The 19,271-nt window shown below is 43.7% G+C and overlaps 2 protein-coding genes across 2 annotated transcripts in view; one reads left to right on the top strand and one right to left on the bottom strand.

Annotated features, from left to right (window-relative positions):
- The window catches only part of LOC137900064 (rho GTPase-activating protein 26-like), a 46,392-nt gene extending 35,976 nt beyond the window's left edge, over positions 1-10,416 (bottom strand). Inside the window, exon 1 of the mRNA XM_068744113.1 lies at positions 10,263-10,416. Within this exon, the coding sequence (XP_068600214.1) occupies positions 10,263-10,416 (154 nt within the window). The remainder of the gene's footprint in view (positions 1-10,262) is intronic.
- A 5,037-nt stretch (positions 10,417-15,453) lies between these two features.
- LOC137900607 (putative fibroblast growth factor 1) lies at positions 15,454-16,697 on the top strand. The gene is made up of 3 exons (XM_068744724.1): positions 15,454-15,772; positions 15,958-16,061; positions 16,512-16,697. The coding sequence occupies exons 1-3, from the start codon at positions 15,454-15,456 to the stop codon at positions 16,695-16,697; spliced, it is 609 nt and encodes a 202-aa protein (XP_068600825.1).
- The last annotated feature ends 2,574 nt before the right edge of the window (positions 16,698-19,271 follow it).

The raw sequence follows: 19,271 nt of genomic DNA, 5'->3' as shown, positions 1-19,271 counted from the left end.
CTGCAAAAACTGCGCAAGCACTTCATGATAATGAAAATACTTAGATTTATCGCAAAATGCATCCACCAGAATGTCACAACAGGATGCAGCTCAGTTGGACTTCAGTGTCACTCGGTGAAATCGTCGAGGACAGGCGGGCTCAAAGAAGAATTACACTCAATTTACAATTCTGTACTTGTTTGGTTTCAAACAATCCAATCAATAACCACGAAAAGGCGCACAAAGAACTCAAAATTAGCCGGAAAGCTTACAAATAGTGCAATGTGTGATGGTCTGTTGAAGTTAGATGAGAAACTGATTTTGTGGGACAGACGGTGCACAGGAAGACAAATGAGCTTTACATGTCTGTGGTTTTTGGTGTTTTTCCCCTCTGGCAAGAAAATGTGCTTTTATCACCATGTGATCCTCAGCAGCAGTTCCTGCGGTCGGCTTTTGTTTTCTACAAGACGCCCCTGGATGTGCCATCTTCAATTTGAATGCTGAATTGTTCTCGTTATACCGTGAAGCAGGAGTGGTTATGGGCTGTTGCCTTGGCTTATGGCATAACTTCCCCCCCCCGTACAGATGAAAATGAGCACCGATGTCACAACGCCTTTTCATGAAATGAATGTTAACTAAATCCTGACAGTGAAACCTGAACATGTAATGATCAGGTTGGCCCGGAGCTCCCTGCATCCTTAGATACCACGTTTGGATGAACCTCCAAATAGAACGGAATCCTCTTTAAGTGGAGTTCAGTAGGCCTGCAGGCGGATTAATTGATGCTCCTGTCCCTGCTATCTCGATATTGATCCCTCCCGGACCGCCGGTGATATATTCCAGGTCCACCTGACATCCGGACGTGACCCACAAGCCACTCTGATGCACATTCCCACAGCAGGAGACATAAATGTCCTAAATCACCCACGTCCATTCTTGAGCAGGACTCTTGTGTCTTTATCATCTGATCTCCGAGTTGCATTAGTACCAAAGTGTGACCCGAGCAGGACACGATCAGAACCAGAATCTAAAACATCACTGCGAACTTCAGAGGCCTCATAGGCCCGAAAACAAATACCAGATCGAGCCAATCCCACTTTAGCCCAGACAATGGCCCTGCCCACATGAAAACAAACAGACACCACCCAGATTACCTCTATTAAGCCTGAGTATTGGCTGGCTTTACACCAGAAGATCCACCCACGCATCACTCCTGCATGTGTGTGCGTGTGTGTGTGTGTGTGTGTGTTCAGTAAGCACATCAAATGCTAAAGAGCTAAAGAAATAAAGGGAAGAGAGAGCGCTAAACTGAGGATTAAATATTCTTAGCAAAGGGTTATTTTTGGAGCAGGATGGGAGCTGGCTGCCAACACACACACACACACACACACACACTCTCACACATGCCAGTAGACAGGGTTTGTGTTGGCTGAGCTGCAGCACGAGTCTTCCCCACGGCCCATCCTTGAGTTTATCAAGTCTCACCCTCAGACATACACAGAAATACAGCGCGGGGGGGGGGGGGCAGCTTATTGGTTTCTTTGATCAAATATCGGTTGTGATTAGAGGGCTGCCAGTTCAGATTCTAAAACCTGCTGAGAAAATCTCGCCAGTGGAGGTTGAGCAGTCACACGTTTCCTTTTTCTCAACAAAGAATGCTTAAGTAGCAGAGACGGACGAGTGGGAGAACGTCCTCGTGAAGAAGGCTGTTATTCAAGAGGCTTGGGGCTTTAATGGAATGCAAAACATCTGAAAGAGTTCCAGCCATAATTTGCAACACTGCCTGGTTGATTCTACATCACAGTGTCAGGTGGAGCTCAGCGGTAGTAATATCAAAGCCCGTATTATTAATGGACACATGTCTCACCGTCAGACAGATCTGACTGTCTCCAAGCCATTATTCTCTTGCACTCCTTTGTCGCTGCAGCTTCCAGATTTCTGCCTCCCTCTCTAAAGCCACAGGTTTTCCCCCCCAAATCGGATCCTGCCTTTAGTCCAACCGACTGTTCCGTTTGAACACAATGAACGTGCAACGAGACGTCTGCTTGTTCCAGCCCTGTGAAAAGCAGCGACGGAAGGTCACAGCGCTGAATCTTGCTGCTCTGTGAAGACGCATACAAGGCACGTCATGCTAATCTCCTCCGACCGTCACCGAAGAAACTGTTGACATTTCAGCAGCCTCCTGCGATTGCGTGGATATCAACATCACAGACGTACGAAGGTGTTGTCACCTTCTCCTTTCGGCTTGTCCCGTCCCAACACCAGCCACTCTCATGTCCTCAGAGACACCGTCTCTAAGCCGTCCATCATGGCTGGTCTCACCGCTGTCTTGTAGACCTTTCCCTTCATCCTCGCTGACACTCTATCACAGAGCACACCTGATACTTTCCTCTACCCGTATATACATATAGAACATTTATGAGGGAAAGTAAATGTCGGTTCATCTCTGTACTGAGTTCATTCATTCAGTGTATTCAGTGTATCCAACTATGCACTCCTCCCTCATCCGCCATGCTATTTCCAATAATAATGGCCATGTCAGGCTTCTCTGCAAGCACTTATCCTTGTTTTAACAATAATAAGAAACAGAGTTACATTAGGCAGGGACACAGGATGAAGGACGGGGGGGGGGGGGGGGGGGGGCAATGAGTAACAGTCAGCGTCATGTCATGTTGACAAAAGGAAATGAGGAGAGACAGGAGAAGGGGGGGGGGGGGGGATGACCTCGGTATGTCTAAAATATAACGCGCACAAAGGATTTAGAGGAAAAGGAAAAGGGGAAAGTCAAATAATAGCAAGGTCAACTGTCCCCTTCACTGTCCGTCAAACCAAACAAGAGACTCTAATTGGCCTTTCTTTTGTGACTCACTTAAAGGCACTCTGATTTGAGTTTCGAATTTTCAATGTGAAGGTTGGGGTGTTGGCATCACAGTTTGCAGGCTCACCTTCCTCTGCTTTAATGCCATAACTTTAGGATTGTAATGCGACTCCTGCATCAGCGAGGAACAAACAAGGTGTCGGGCCTACTGACTGGCTTCTGAGGTGATGCGGTTTTAATACTGTCCAGCAGGATGAAAATCATCCTCAATAAACAGCCAGCGTCCTGACAAGTCGGCATATTTCTACAACATGACCTTGAAATGTGAGAATCTTTACAGCCTTTTCCCATGGATCGTATCACATCTAAAAACAAACCTGATTGTCCTTGACAAGCTGTGCTTTCCCTGTTTCTTGCCAAAGCGGGGAAAAAAACATTTAATGGTGATGAAAGAGGCTTTTTTTGTTATGATACAGACGGCATTTCTTTAATTTCCCTAAATATTCCTTTGGATAGGCCAAACTAGTCTTTTCCATGGAAGCTCCTCATGGATGAGCTCAAATGATGAGAAATCAGACAGACGGATGCAACCAAAGGCTGTCCTGCTAGCGTAGATCACAAACTCATGACTATTCGGTGTGTCCTCTGTCCAGTCCGTTACACTTGTATTTGAGTCTTGGATCTTTTTATTTAGATAATGAATATCTGAAGAAAGGAAATCTATTTTCTATTGAAGATTTAATGCCCACATGTTACACAGAACTAAATTAAAAAAAAAAAAACTGTTCGTAAAATGATGTTTAAATGTCAGAAACAAAAGTTGTCATTATGCAGATAAATATAACTTGAAATACTATAAAAGCTTCATTTATGTTTTGTACACAAAATTATGACTTATAACTAGTGATTAAAACTGCAGTGAAGAACAAAATTACAATATCTGCCTCTAAATTGTAGCAGGGCGGACGCATTAAAAGAAAGAAAAGAAAAACGGCTTTTGCCCTTGTGCCCACAAGTAATTGAACTTTCCCCCCACAAGGCGCTCGCATGAGCAGAAAACTTTAAATGGAAAACGTCTCACCAAAATGATGAATTGTATGAAAGACAAAATCGTCCCTCCGGGGGATCACTGAGGTCTTGCGACACTTTCAAGACGCCCAGTTCAACAAATCCGAAAGACAAGAACAACATTTGATCAGTCAGATCCACAAAGACAACACACACGTGCTGACGAGTCTGCATTCTGAACAAGCTTTGCAGTTTGTGCTACGTTTTTAAGTGAACCGCATGGCTTTCCATTAAAACAATTATCCAGGCTACTGTTTGATTGTTGTGTGACTGTTTAATTAAAACAGTTCCGACTTCATCCAATTTGCCTCCATAGCGTACTGCCATAAAAGGAAGTGGTTGTGTACACAAATGGTCTTTAAAGAGCTGTAAAAAAAAAAAAAAAAAGGGGCAGCTGGAGTTTTTATTGCCAAACAGCAGCGATCAGGTAGAAAGTTCTAGAACTTTCCTAAGAGATCACTTTCTGTTCCCTCTTAATGGTTCCTCCCTTTTCCCTAAACATATAGCAATGACATCAAATGTGTGAGCATTTGGATTGAATACATTAATCATTAAATTTTTCAAATCGGGGAATTTTCAAACCACTTATCACATGAGAAGATCTAAAAAAAAAAAAAAAAAGCTGACATAATTATCAAATCTACATGATTGTCAGCAGTGGATTAAAAATGACCTTATTACAGTCTTCGGTTTATTCTGGAGGACACGGGGAGCAGCTTCATGGTTTGTAACACTGGAGGTCCATCTTGAGCTTGGCAGGACTTTCCTCAAGAATCTGATTCTCTATTTCAGTCATGATGAACATTAAATGGTTTCCAACAAGTGCCGCCTTCACCTCTAAAATGTGATGGAGTGGTTGTGATGAAACTTGAGAAATACAGACTTTTATGAGTCTCACTTCCTTCTTTTCAGTTCCAAGTACTCTGGCATGCCAACATTTTGAATTATAGTACAATTATTGCTCTAGTGCAGGGCAGGGGTGGGCAAACGTTTTTACTTGCGGGCCACAATGGGTTCTAAAATTTGACAGAGGGGCCGGGCGAGGGACAGATGGATGGAGTGTTTGTGTGAACTAATATAAATGGCATGTAAAAGCCATTAAATGAAAGGATTTGGCCTTTTACATGTAACAAAGCAAGAATATGCACGGCTCATTGTACAAATTACAGGGAAAAGGGAAAATGAATGAGGTTTAATTATAATAAAATGCAATTTAATTATATAATTTGAACAAGTTTGGTGGGCCGGATTAAAAAGCCCAACGGGCCATATATGGCCCGCGTGCCGTAGTTTGCCCATGCCTTTGCATTTGTCTGAACACTCCCTGAAGACACATAACCAGAATGACCCACAGTCAAGCGATGCCTCCCACGAGTTGCACGAGTGAAAGCCGCAACAGCAAAGCTTGCCTAGAAAGGAAGAGAGAAAAAAGCGTCATCGTGTCGCATCTCATGTGCTCTCATTTCTGGGACCTAAAGTTAAGTTCAATGCTGTCATGAGACAAAACACAAAGGTGGGTAATACTAAAGTGCATCAAGGGTGTGAGTCACTGTAATCAAATAGTGCAACTAAATAAGCCCCAGAGCTAAAATATTTAGCAGCTTCAGTGCAGCTGGAGGCCAGGACTGAAGCGGCGCAGCAAGAATTCAGCTAATGAGATGAAGCAGTGTAAAGACTGGAGTGAGTTATTAATCTCTCCTGCAACATATCAGGACGCTTAGAAGTGCATCATAAATCACATTTGATGATCCTTTTGATGATTTTCACAAACGTGATGAGGTTATTAATGCGAAATGCACTGAGACACATGGATATTCTTATTGATGATTTTTGTTTCCCGTTATTATGCATGCTAGTCTGCAAAAAAAAATAAAAAATTTAATCACATCTTTTGAAGAAGTCTCATTGAGATTAAATACTTATTTTCCATGTTCAGAACAAGATGTCCAAATACAATTACATAAATAACAACAATATTCCACACAAGAGCTATGACTGCAAGAGTGAAAAAAAAAGAAGAGAAAAGGACGAGGCTGCATCCAAGTCATGAGGCGAGACCAGCATTGTGACCTTCAGCTCATGATGAATAAGGTAAATAGCATTTCAAGCTTCATCAAATGAGCGGCTTTGTTCACTGTGAACTGAAAATCATCTGGCTTTCGAATATCATTAAAATAAAACCGGAAAATTCAGCCTCTCTATCGAAAGCCCTGGCCCTCATATTTTCAGGGGTGCGCCGCCTCTCGCTCGTTGTTAGCTCCAGGAACACCTACATGACGATGGATGGATGGAGCCTTAATGCATCCAACTCATTCCATTATATTATAAACACTTCATAGAATAAGTCTGTAAATAATAAATTGTTAGTTGCAAATTTAATCTCAGGCAAAATAATGAGTTAAAAAGAAGTGTGTAGCAACTAATAGCAAAATGCCTCGACTTATTTTAATTCTGATGCATGCAAGAAAAGAACATCTTAAGCTGTTCTGCTGCAGAATTCCCAATGTCAATGTTCCTCTTTATGTATACCCAGTGTACTAAAAGTGTGTGTGTGTGTGTGTGTGTGCGTGTGAGCGAGAGAGAGCTCGTCTTGACAAAAGCCACGCAACAATAGCGCCAGATCTGGGCTGCTGGAGTCGTGCCCTAGTTTCATTCTCCTCCTTGCTACGTCACAGCTGGAGGGAGACCCCCCAACCCCCACTGTGCTGCACTGCAGTGGCAACATGCATACACACACACACACCTCTTTGTTACAATGTGACACACAGAGGAATGCCTTCAGACAGTTTTATCCTCCTCCTCCTCCTCCTCCTCCTCCTCCTCCTCCGTAACGCAGATTTCTCGCCTCCACCCCCTTCGGCAGGCAGAAATTAAGGCCACGGTGGCTTTCCAACATTACTGTCACAGACACCAACACCCCCGCCACCTCTTTCTCCTGCCCCTCGGAGGGTTCACTCCATCCACAAGCCATAATTGACAATTAGCCACGGTGTGGCGTGCATTGTGTGCGTGAGCCTCATCCATCAGTGCATGTTGACAGCTGAGGCACTGAATGGCTGCCGTTGCCCCGTTTACTCGCTAGCTAACAGCACAGTGTGTGTGGCTGCAGAAAGACAAACACAGAGGGTTAAAAACGGAGGCATGGGCTGGAACAGTTCGCGGTTCCATGCAGGGAATACCCACTTCTCCGTGTCTGGGACAGCAACGCAACACATCCAGCGTGTGGGAGGTTACCAGGGGCGGGCAAGGGTTGGAAGTCAGCGCAGACGCTCATTGTGAGGACGGTGCTCATGGGCGGAGGCCGTTTTCAACCACACTCGGGCTGCAGGGAATGGAGCGCCCGTCCACGGCATGCGCTCTGGGACACAATTCCAGGTTCTGGGCCGTGTGCACGTAGAAGTTTAAGCATGAATTATTGCTCCTCCGGAGGGGTCTGGACGCCTCCTAAAATCGTCTCAGCAACTCCTGTAGCATTTTGACAGGTTTTATTTTATGTTAACTCAATCTCGGTCTGATGCGTGAACAATAATGCAAGAGGGGAGATCTCCAATTGTTTCATGATGACGTAGACGATGGCTTAAAGGGTTACGAAAAGACGCTTTCTTGGGTCATCCAAATTATGGGCACTTCTCTGTATTTTAATTTTCCTGTTCTCATCTATGCTATGTCTCTGAAAACATGAAGCTTTCAATGAAACGTGTGTGTGCGTGTGTGTGTGTGTGTGTGTGACTCAGACTAAAATATTCCTACAACTCCATGATAAAACACGATTGCCTCATTATGAAACTATGACAGCATAGCTGTGGTAAATATGTACTTGTGTTTTTTTCACTTTTTATATTTTAAGATCTGGAATAAATGATCTGCTGACAGCATCCGCTTGACTCAAGTCATTTGTCATTGAAAGGTTTTCCTGTTTTTGGCCTTTCTGTGAAGAGTTTGCATGTTCTCCCCGTGTCTGTGCGGGTTCTCTCGGGGTTCTCCAGCTTCTCCCCGTGTCTGTGCGGGTTCTCTCGGGGTTCTCCAGCTTCTCCCCGTGTCTGTGCGGGTTCTCTCAGGGTTCTCCAGCTTCTCCCCGTGTCTGTGCGGGTTCTCTCAGGGTTCTCCCCCACCAACCAAAAAACATGCAAATTAGGTGAATTACTTCCACTAAATAGTCCATAGGCGTGATGTGTGTGTGTGAATGGTCGTCTGTCTGTGTGCGGCCCTGTGATGGGTGACCATGTAAAGAACTTCACATCACACCACCGCTCCTTAGGCTCGTCGTGTGACGCCGTCACAAACTACTTAAAGGAGGTGCCGCCGGCAGCGACCAGTCAATGCCCAGCTGGTAATTATGGTTCATTTGCCTGATTGAGGTGAAGCAGAGAACCAAACATTTCTCCAGACTCCATAATAACAAACCAGATCTGTCCTTACGCGACATCTGGCTGGTGCACTCTGCCCCACACACACACACACACACACACACACACACACACACACACACACACACACACACACACACACACACACACACACACACACACACACACACACACACACACACACACACACACACACACACACACACACACACACACAGAGTTTGTGTATCCGGGTGCTTTTGCATGAGCATCTGCAATCTCTTACGTCTCAGAAGTAACTTTGTGGCTTTCAAGTCCTAGTTTGTGTGTGCGACTGTGTTCAGGAATTCGTCTGCATGTTCGGCTGCAGCATTAAGCTAGTTTGACACCCGCAGACGGAATCCACACAGCGAAGGCGTCGCCGTGTGGCATGCTGGAACATCGAACCGTGATTGCTATTGGGTTCTGTACAGTGTGTGAGAGCCGAATGTGATATTTCCGGTTTCTTGTTATCACGTTTATTACAGAGTTCTCTGGCAGCAGCAATCGTTTATAAATGCCAACGTCAGCACCGAGCTGTCAGTTGCCGACGTCCCACTGCAACGAAAAGGAAATTCATAATACAAACGCAATGGCTACCACGGCAGTGTGTGTGCGTGTGTGTGTTCATTCTGGAGAGAACCTTAAAGTGATCACAATCCTTGTACGTTTACTGCACCTGAACGCTACAAATGTGTAACTGGCAACGGTGCGACGGGCTGATGCATCACGTGATCTATGCTAATCGCAGGCGACAGCTAATCAAAGAAGAAGAAGAAGAAGAAGAAGGAGCCCTTGCTCAACATATTTATAAAACTTCAAACAGTGCTGGTGTCGAGTGCAAAGGAAAGTTCTGCACGATTGTAAATGGACCTGGTGGTTCAGCATTCGAACTTGCGCTCTTGCCTTTGAGCAGGAACATGACATGAAGCGATTATCCCCCCCCCCTCAGGTCTCCCAAGAATGATCGTGATACCTCACAATCCATTTTTGAGGAATAAGCGTGTGTGAGACACACACCAATGGACGGAAATGTGTGCTTGGAATTCTTTGCAGAAAGATTGAACTAAAATTAGGAAATCAGAAGCTTCGCCTGCACTTTACAGCCGGGAGGGTCAGACAGAAAAACAACAGACATGGCAACACGGTGCAGCAAGTTCACAGCAGCACCGGACCGTCCAGAGAAGCGTGGCACACGGCGTGGTAAATGTTTCCCTCTGTTTCCGTGGCAACATTGAATGTGGTCGTTACAACAAAAACACATGTGAAAGCTGTCAGGAAAAGCTTTGGGCCTCGTTCCTCCGGACAGGAGTCGCCCCTTGCATGTCCCGGGACGCCCCTGCATGTCCAGAACAAGATGTCCAAATACAATTACATAAATAACAACTCCACCTCCCTCTGCTTTTCGCAGAGGGAGGTGGGGGCGTGTGGAGAAAGCAGCGGCGGGGAGGATGTATGGGGTGAAGATATTTAAATATCCGCTGCATCATCCTGTGTGCCAGAAATGGAAAACAACCCCCCTCCCCCCCCCCCAACTGTAATGATGCGCTTTCACACCAGCCTCAGTGAGTCGGGCCTCACGGTTGGACTTCGAGACCGATGGACAAAGCAGAGGAGGACCAGAGGACACCTGATGATGCAGGGGACATTCTGCCGTGGACTCTCCACAACTCCCCCCACTTGGATTAGAGTGGGGGGGGGGTACCCAAACACAGCGGCATCTACAGCATCAGGGGCAGTGCTGCACCACGCAAACACACACACAGCGTGGAAACAGTCCGGCGTGTTGCTGCACAGGCGCAACAACCAGGTGTCACATTCCGGACTGCAAACGCGCGGGAGTTCACGCGCTCCTCAATCACGCACCTGCTTCGCGTCTTGTTCTCGGGATCGTGGGAGCCGGAAGGACACTTGCAGGACAATTTTAGACACACTCCTGGTCCTAAACCGCATGGATCAGAACGGAAACACGCACGCACGCACACGCGCGTCCCGTACACAGCTCCACTCACATTTCAACGCCTGGATCAACGCCTTGCCGTCTTTGATCAGCTCCTTGATGAACTTGTTCGTCTTGTCCAGCTCCAGTTCGTGGGACTTGAGTCGCTCCCTGAGCCGGGGACTGTCCAGGTAGCAGTCGCTGAACTCCAGAGCAGGCAGCCCCATCTCGTTACGGGACCAGGACCAGGACCAGGACCAGGAGGAGGAGGAGGACTGGGTTACTGTCACTGGGTCCGGTTCTGCTGCTGGAAGTGATGGGAAATCCGATTACAACATGAAAACAGCTGGCCAGAGAGAAATGCCTATCCGCGCATTCGTTCTTAAACGGAATGCAAAAATGTCAGAGCAAAGTGTTTGTTTGGGGGTGGGGAATACAAAGGCAAGCCCTCCCCTCAGGTGTTCCGGTGACGCATTCCGGTCGACCAAGTCACCGTTGACCGGTTCGGTGTCGAACAGGGGAGGAGGGAGCAGCCAAAAGCCGAAGCAGGCTCGCTAATAATGCAGCGGCTTCCCTGGGCGGGTTTAAATGCGCTGCTTCTCTCCTGCCCCGCCCTCTCTGCGCAGCAGAACGTCATCAACCAACCGGAGCGCGTCTAAGAGCTTGACTGACGTCTCTGTAGACCAATCAGATAGCTCAAATAAAGCTCTGCCGCTCGCGATTGGATGAGCGACGGGCTAACTCTTGATCAGAGATACGGATGAGGGCGAGATCTCACTCTTCTTAAAAAGCAGAGATGATAATGATTATTAATTAGAAGAAATCTAAAGAATACGAATGGTACATGGCATCAGATTACTAATCTGTATAAAGATGAGTCAGACGTGCATCTGTTAATCTAATATACTACGGATTGGGGTTAAAGGCGAGTTAAATTATATTTTACCGATCATTGACAATCTTTGTAAAGAACGGGCTGGGCGTTTAGTAAGGGGGAGTAGACGCTGACGTCATTTCAATCTGCGCGGGGAATTTCTGTCTGTCTGGGTCCCTCTTTTGGAGCTGTTCTGGTACTGCTGCAGAATATTAATTATTTCGTCAGCATCTCTGTATAAAATGTTTACTACGGTATATTATATTATATTAGATTAGATTAGATATTTAGAATGTAGTTTATATAAATAAATATATATTTCACCTGTTGCATCTTGAAATGTTTTTTTTTGCAATTTCATTGCACTTGTAATGACGATTTAGACCTGTTCTATTATATGACACCCTGAATTTTTTTTTATTGTTTGTGTTTTTACATCACCTTACATGTCTGTGAGTCTTTGACACGTTCACTGTTTGTGGCTATTGTGTGAAAACAGCTCACATCTGAGTTATTTCCTCTAACACAGCACGATTCAGAGCCTGCTGCTCAGTTCTCCATCTGTCACGTTGAGGTGTTCAGATATAGCGTTTGGCAGGAAGTCATAGCTTGTTGTTTGAGTGTTTAGCAGGTCAGTTTTAGAATGAGGGAAATAACAGTTTCTAGTCAGGTTCATGTGGTAAAAATAGAATTTTGCACTTATTGTGTTTTCCTCTCAAGCATTTTAATCTATCTGTTGTCAAAATTCATTTTGTTTCACATTATATAATAATAATAATAATTATTATTATTATTATTAATATTATTATTATCATCATCATTATCATTAATCATATCATCATCAGTCTATGAGCTCATAGAGCTAAGATGTTATTTGTAGAAAATACAGTATTTCCAAACCAAATCTGTAGCAGAGGAGGGAGTGACCTTAGCAAAGCAATTCATAAATAAAATAAGAATAATTTTCATTCACATATTTGTCAGAGAATATATTTAAAGAGGGCCCATTTAAAATATAAATGTGCTAAAGATGCTTTATGGTCATCAAGATGCTGTTAATTAGATTTGTATCATTCGTCTCTAACTTCATAATTTGCATCAACGTCTCCCAGAGAACGTTCTTGTTTATAGAACCACAATTATTCACTAAATGCCTAAATATAAGTCTGTGGGTTTCCACTTCCTCTTGATACACACATGATAAGTTCTTCCACCCTTCACAAATTCAGCGTCCTGAATCCTGATAAACCTAAACTGATATTAGGTTTTGTTTCTTGTTTCTTGTTTCTTGTTCCTGTCATTTTGAGGAGTTCCTGTTACGGTTTTGTATTCTGTATTTGTGTCCTGTTTTATTGTGAAAGCTAATGTTTTGTGTTACACTTCCTGTCTTTAGTGTTCTTATTTAATTTGTCCTCTGTTGGTTTTCATGTTCTCTGTTCATGTTTTTACCTCCGCCGAGGCAGAGGTTATGTAATCTCCGATGTTTGTTTGTTTTTTTGTTTGTTTGCAATATAACTCTAAATGTTACAGATGAATCTTCAGGAAATCTTGGTAATGTTACCAGGAACAGATGAGTAAATCTTGGAAATGATCCAGAAGAGATCCTGGATTCTGAATCGTTTTGATATTTTTGGTAACATTGCAGTCCATGAAGCTTCAAAATTTGTTCCTCAATATCTCGGTTGATTATTGATTCGTGTTTATGGAATTTTACACAGTCATGTAGGGTGGAGATTTCTAGTTTAATCTGTGTTCTCTTTCTATCTACTCCTTTTTTTCCCCGTACTTGTTCTCCATCGTGAATCATTGTTTCCAGCACTTCGGTGCTGTATATATTGTCTCCCTGTCTGCTTGGACCTGAGTCTGCCCTACCCTAAGGATCCTGGAGCCTGTGCTGGACTGCCTTCTGTGGTCTTGACCCTGGATTGTTAAATGGATTGGAGAGTAACTGCACTCTTATTGGCTTCTCCACTTGGAACAAGACACATTCTAATGGGATTTTTTGTTGTTTTTTATTTTCCTATACATTTTGGCCAATAATGGTTATATTTTTAAAAAAAAAGTTGATAGGCTGAATGAGTGTCAGCAATTTGATGGAGATACAAATAAACATCCTGCTCCACCAAATTTAAATGGTTGACTATTACAAATCTGGAAACCTTAAATTATGGTTACAGGCCGATGGGTTTGATTTAGATATGGCCTGATTTGAATTAAAGGGGACTTGTGCCCCTTGAAGCTTCACTTGAGAGGCCTTCTAGTTTAATATAGAGGACCAAAGCGGACCTATCGCGCCATCTGGTGGTGAAGAACTGTAATGCAGCCCTTTAGGAGAAATTACTCAGAAGCTGAACAGGTGAGAGAGAAGTCGGTCAGACGCTTTGCTGTTTTGGCACGATTCTCCCTCTTTCTCATGCACATGATAAAATAAATGTAAAAATAAAACAGAAATAGTTTTTTTTCTTCAGATCCAGATATACGATAAGGGTTGAATTATTGGGAGCAGAGCTATTTAAATATCTATGAGAGGAAGGCATGATAACCACTGAAATAATGGCCCATCCTGCACACACTGCTGTTTCCTGGATTGCAAGGCGAACCATGAAAGTGTGAAAAACCATGATATGAGCCTGTTGTGTTCTTAGAATACAGATCTGTCTTTTTAAGCACTATAATGCAATATATTGAAATATTTATTTATGAAAATGTGTGCATTCACACGTTGTAGTTTTTGGTGGGGAATGCATCGCACCGCTTGGCTGGAGTTGCATTCGTGTGCTGAGGACATTCACTGTATATGTGGGAGGATATTTATATTTCTGATGAGTAGTACATATTTTGCAGGAATTTGGAGTTCCTACCCAATCCGCTGCACTGAGGTCCTGCCATGTAAGATCAAAGCTGGGAGTTGAAGTCTTCTTCTTTTAATGTCTTTTACAAATGTTTGTATTGGCGTTGCTCACCAGTGTCTCCAGAGGGGGGGGGCGGGGGGGGGCGGGGGGGCACCACCATAAGAATGTAACGGTAGCTCTGCTCCTTTCCAGGCTACCAGCTGGACCCTTCTGTCCCGACATTTACGTCACTGCATCTCAGTCTCGATTTCTATCTCTGGTGCGGTCATTTTTAGTCCTCACGCCGGCTTGTTAAAATGAGCCTTGCCACGGTAGAGGCGTGGTGAGGTGATGGAGGCGTGTGGATTGGCTAGAAATACAGAAGCCCATACTGAAGTTGTCAGAAGACGCAGCCACTTCCCACGGTGGAGAAAACCGGTCCAAGAAAAGCTGGTTTCAGTGAAACTTACAAAAAAGAAGAAGAAAGGAGAAGACATGCTGGCTCATCGGGGGCACCGTCACATGACTCTCCCACAGGTAGGTGCTCCGCCTGGTTTCTGTTGGGATACATTCAGTGATTTGCCATTATCAGACAGGTTTTGTTGCTGTGAAAGCTGTTTCATGCATGAATGAAGGTTTCACTCCCAGCTGAGCCTTACTCTAGCGTAGTCCAAACACCCGGCTCTGGCCAGATGACAGGTCAACCACTAACTAACCTCTCAGATCCCGTTGTGCAACGTTCCTCCCCACGTCCAGAAACAGAAAAGACAGTGAGTGGGAAGGCCTTGCATTCCTCTTGTGGCTTTCGTTTTCCTTCTCCCTCTCTCGTTCCCCTCTGCCTCCCTCCGTCTCTGATGCTATTCCAGATGTGGGCTAGCCTAACCCGGTTGTAATTCTGGCTTACATGTGATATCAAACAGCAGTTTATTACAGCGTCACTGCTGACCGGAGCCTTCATCGCCTCCTTGCTCCGTCTCAGTTTGACAGCTTGTGTTGCTCTGGGATCTCTACCCTCCAGGATATGGAGATCATGTTGCCTCAGCGGCTTCAAAATGATTGTTTTTTTTAAATATGATTTACAGGAAAGAGGGAATCCAAGGGTTCCAGATACTGACATATTTCAAGTAACTGCTTGAGATTTATACGGAGTGGAGTGTTGAGGCATTTCCTTTTTTTAAAAGAAGATTTCTTTCTTTTTTTAAGCATTTACTCTTGTGGATTCTAATTGAATTCTTTTTATTCAGTTCTTGGCACATGACTACAGGAATTCTGTGAAGAAAAACAAAATCATTGTAGTGAAATCTGTCATCATATTTTGTTGCCTCTCACTGACTTCAGGTTAAAGTTACATCACTGCCGTCTGGAAATGATTTTCCATTAAGAGAGAATCTAAGCGATGCTCATCTGGAAAACATGTCTGGTCATGCTGGTCCACCTGGCCTCCATCCAGATCTCATCCCCAGGCTGGTTTTATCGTTTAATGAAAACTAGAATTCCGTAGAAGGTTGACGCAGAGAAGCAGGCGCAGACGGAGGAGCAGAGCGTTTCTCGTAGTCGTCATGAAGGCAGCGTTGTCCTCCTCTGCTTGTTTGGTCTCTTGTCTAAGACGCAGTCCAGACAACACAAACAGTGAACCCGATGGGTCTCCTCTGTCGCTGCAGACCCAGGGACGTCACCCTGCGTCACCCAAACCTCAAAGCCTATGCAGGACGTCCGAGGGAGACGTCACAGTGCTGCCGCTGGGACCCGCGTCCGTGGATCTGTCCAGGCAGGAGCAGCGGACGCTGATGAGGCTGTACAGCCAGAACGGAGGCTATCACCTCAGAATCTTACCGGATGGGACTGTGAGCGGCGGCAGGAAGGAAAACGACACTTATGGTGAGAAGTTTTCTTTTGTGTTTTTCTTCCACTTTCAGGAGCAAACGAAAAAAGATTAGAAGAGAATCTGCAGGTTTTTCTTTTTGCACTCACAATTTGTGTAAGTATTAAGAATACTGATACGAGTAAGGAAGCAAATATTTCAGGAAAACGTAGTTTAAGTCCCAATAACATTGGTGTTGCAGACGTCCTGAGGCTGAAAGCCGTGAGCGTGGGAGTGGTGGTCGTCAGGGGTGAGGCGGCAGGAAGCTACCTGGCCATGAACAGAGACGGACACCTCTACGGATCTGTGAGTCGGAATGACTCTCCCCACCACTAGCACGACTTTCAATAGAATAAAGGAGCAGATGTTGATGCATGATGAGGGAAGTCTGTTCTCCTTCTGTCACCAAACGGCTTCAGAAGTCATTTGGCGACACTCCTGTCAAATCACGCAAATCTCCCAGCATTAACTTGTCAGAGATTAAACTCGCCGATTCTTCAAGTCCTGATGTTATTTCCACAAATGCAAAACACTGGAAAACCACATTGGACATTTCTGCATTGCATAAATCCCTGCGAGCAATAATTAGTGACCGCATTAAAAGAGCGGATGAGTGAGTCAGAGATTTGCTCTGTAGATTATTTCATTTGAAACTAATACTTACCACATTCGGCTCTGTAACGATACCCACACGACTTTTAAATCAAATTTGTTGCCCGTCTCCCCCCCCCCCCCCTTTTCATCCGCCTCTCTCAGCAAACACTGAACGACGAGTGTTACTTCCTGGAGAAGTATGAAGAAAACCACTACAACACATATTGCTCCCAGAAATACAAGTGGTACGTCGGACTGAAGAGGAACGGCCGACCCAAAGCAGGACCGAAGACCCAACGGGGCCAGAAGGCCGTCTTTTTCCTACCGAGGCCTGCAGGCAGCATGTGAAGCGAGACGCCTCCAGGAGTTCTGGACGTGCACACGCAGCCTTTAGTTGCACGCTGAGTTCCGACTAGTCTTTAAAAACGTTACATAACTCTGTAGGATTGGGTAGAAAAAGTTTTACTCCACGTTCAAGTTCTATTTTAAGGTTAGTCATCGAAAGGTTCACGTATTTATGCACCAGTGTGCACATGTGTGCACCAGTGTGTGTGTGTGTGTGTTAGCAGCACACACCCTCTCTGTGCAAACAGAAAATGTGTGAGGTATTGGAGCGTGCTCGCCTTGATTAATGGGTGTTCAATTTGAACTCTAGTATGAAATACCACTGCTGGAAGACAGGAACCACTTTTACACACAAATACTTTGAGGGTTGATCATGTCTAGCACAAAAGAAATTAACAAGGCAATGGAAATAAAATAAAAAAGCCGCCCATCTGGTGCTGAATTCAACCTGCAGCAAACGAGGCCTGCACGACTATAAAAGTGGGAATCATTATTTCATCGCCCTCAGTCGGGTGGATGTTTGCTCTCCACTGATTGGCCGACCATCTTTTAGGGCGCTACTTTTAATCTGATCAAGTCCCTTATGTTGAATGTGCAAAGGCTTGAGAGCCACGGGATATTTAGCGTTTTCAAACATCATCAAAGGATCTGCGGAAAAATAAGGATAAAATATACATTTAGGATCAAAGACAAAACTGAGTGCTCTGGAATACAGGAGCCTTCTGGGATCAGTGAAAGCTTGTTTAGCTCAGCTCTGTTTATTATTCTATGGCCATGTTACCTGCCAGTCTCAAGGCAGATGTGACTGTTACAATAATCCATGAAGTTATTGAGCTACATGTTCACGAAGACAAGAACCAGTTGGCATGCAGATGAAACCAAATGCTTTGTTTTTATTTCAACACAGGAGAGATGGGCTAAAAGTTTAGCGGATAATTCACGGAAAGTTTATTTTCACTGCGAATCATATCTTATTTTCACATACCAACAGATTCCCCTGCGAACGTGATCTTTTTTTGCTGTAAAGAAGAGGTCATGTGATGTTCTACACACAGTATAAGTTGAATTACTGTTGTATATTTATTTATAAATAATTATTATAAAATTACATTTTACTGCAAAACGGTCATGTGACCATCTTTTCATAATTCATTTAATAATCAACACGTTTTGAAATGAAAATTCCACATATATTTAATTGCAGGCATGCCAATTAAAACTTCTAATTAAGTTTTGTTTAGTCCTCATAATATTTCAGGATCTTTTACAACAGCTTTCGTCTTAAAAAAATGAAGAAGATGGGAACTCTTTAAAACTAACAAAAAACAAAAAAGCTACATAAAAGGTTTGTGCATCTTTATTGTAATTATATACATTTTTGTGATTTTTAAAAGAAGTCTGCAGCTTTAAAGTTTGCTTCTTTGAGAGACTATCCAAACTGTTTCTTTAAGTATGTAAATTCAAGCCTGCATTGAAAGCCAAACTAGTATGTTTATCTGTCTGTTCTGTACTTTCTTACTGTACATTCATCATTAAAGGGATTCACCTAGTTGTGTCCAACATATGTCCATGTTTGTTTATGTTGATTTATTAGTTACTCTCACAGTTGGAAGCATTGTTTTTCAAATCCAGGTGCTTTTAATGTTCATATGTCATTATCGGTTCCCTCCGGCCTCCTCTTAGAGTCTAAAAACAGGCATTAGGGTGAATTAGTGGGTCTGAATTTAAATTTGGTGTGAAAATGAGCATAAATGGATGTTTGTTTCACAAAGTATCACCTGTGACCAACTATGACTCATCCAGGGTGAAACATCCTCTCTCCCACAGTCATCAGGGATAGGTCCTGATGAAACCCTGCAAAGACAAGTGGTTCGTTTCATCATCATAATAATAATAATATATTTTATTTAAAGTTACATGTATTCACAATACATGTACAGCATAAATAATGGGCCTACATTTATTTTATCTATATTTTTTAGATTCCTTAACCATGAAAACAAACCTTTAGCAATTGGTTTCACGTTGATATTATTAGTTTGTAACTTATTCACAAAAAGCAGACTTTCATTAATGGCGGTTTCTTCTGGATCTAGATCCAGAGCTTTTGAAGATACAACAAATCCATTTGTCCACTACTGATTCCACATTGTCTCGGTAGAGGCCAGCAGAAACAGATCCCCCTTTGCAATCGGAGAGATATTATTGAAAGCGTCCAAAAACAAAATAGTTTTGTTGTGAAAATTTACCCCGATTTGAACTGGATCTGTTTCCTTAAATCCGTTGACCTGCTGCGATGTGGAATTGACTCCGCTAGAAGACGACGCTTGTTACAAATCTCTAGTTTTAAAAGCACCGTAGGCCCAAAGACAACATGTCCATTAAAAAAAAGAAAACCTAGCTGACAGCCGCAATCTGAATCCGATCCAAATAAAATTCGGTGGTGAGATAGAGATCTCCACCCTACATGACTGTATCAAATTCCATAAACATTGGTCAATAATCAACCGAGATATTGAGGGACAAATGTTGAAGCTCCACTAACTGCAATGTTAAGAAAAGATTCAAAGTGATCCA

Source organism: Brachionichthys hirsutus, chromosome 10, assembly GCF_040956055.1.
Source record: "Brachionichthys hirsutus isolate HB-005 chromosome 10, CSIRO-AGI_Bhir_v1, whole genome shotgun sequence".
In the NCBI taxonomy this organism is placed as follows: Eukaryota; Metazoa; Chordata; class Actinopteri; order Lophiiformes; family Brachionichthyidae; genus Brachionichthys; species Brachionichthys hirsutus.
This window is presented reverse-complemented; position numbering and strand designations above follow the sequence as displayed.

What these genes read in the sequence shown, in the direction of transcription:
- LOC137900607 (XM_068744724.1), top strand. Translation starts at nt 15,454, where the DNA reads ATGAAGGCAGCGTTGTCCTCCTCTGCTTGTTTGGTCTCTTGTCTAAGA. An exon ending in GAAGGAAAACGACACTTATG is followed by an intron (nt 15,773 to 15,957) that starts GTGAGAAGTTTT and finishes TTGGTGTTGCAG; the next exon opens with ACGTCCTGAGGCTGAAAGCC. An exon ending in ACGGACACCTCTACGGATCT is followed by an intron (nt 16,062 to 16,511) that starts GTGAGTCGGAAT and finishes CGCCTCTCTCAG; the next exon opens with CAAACACTGAACGACGAGTG.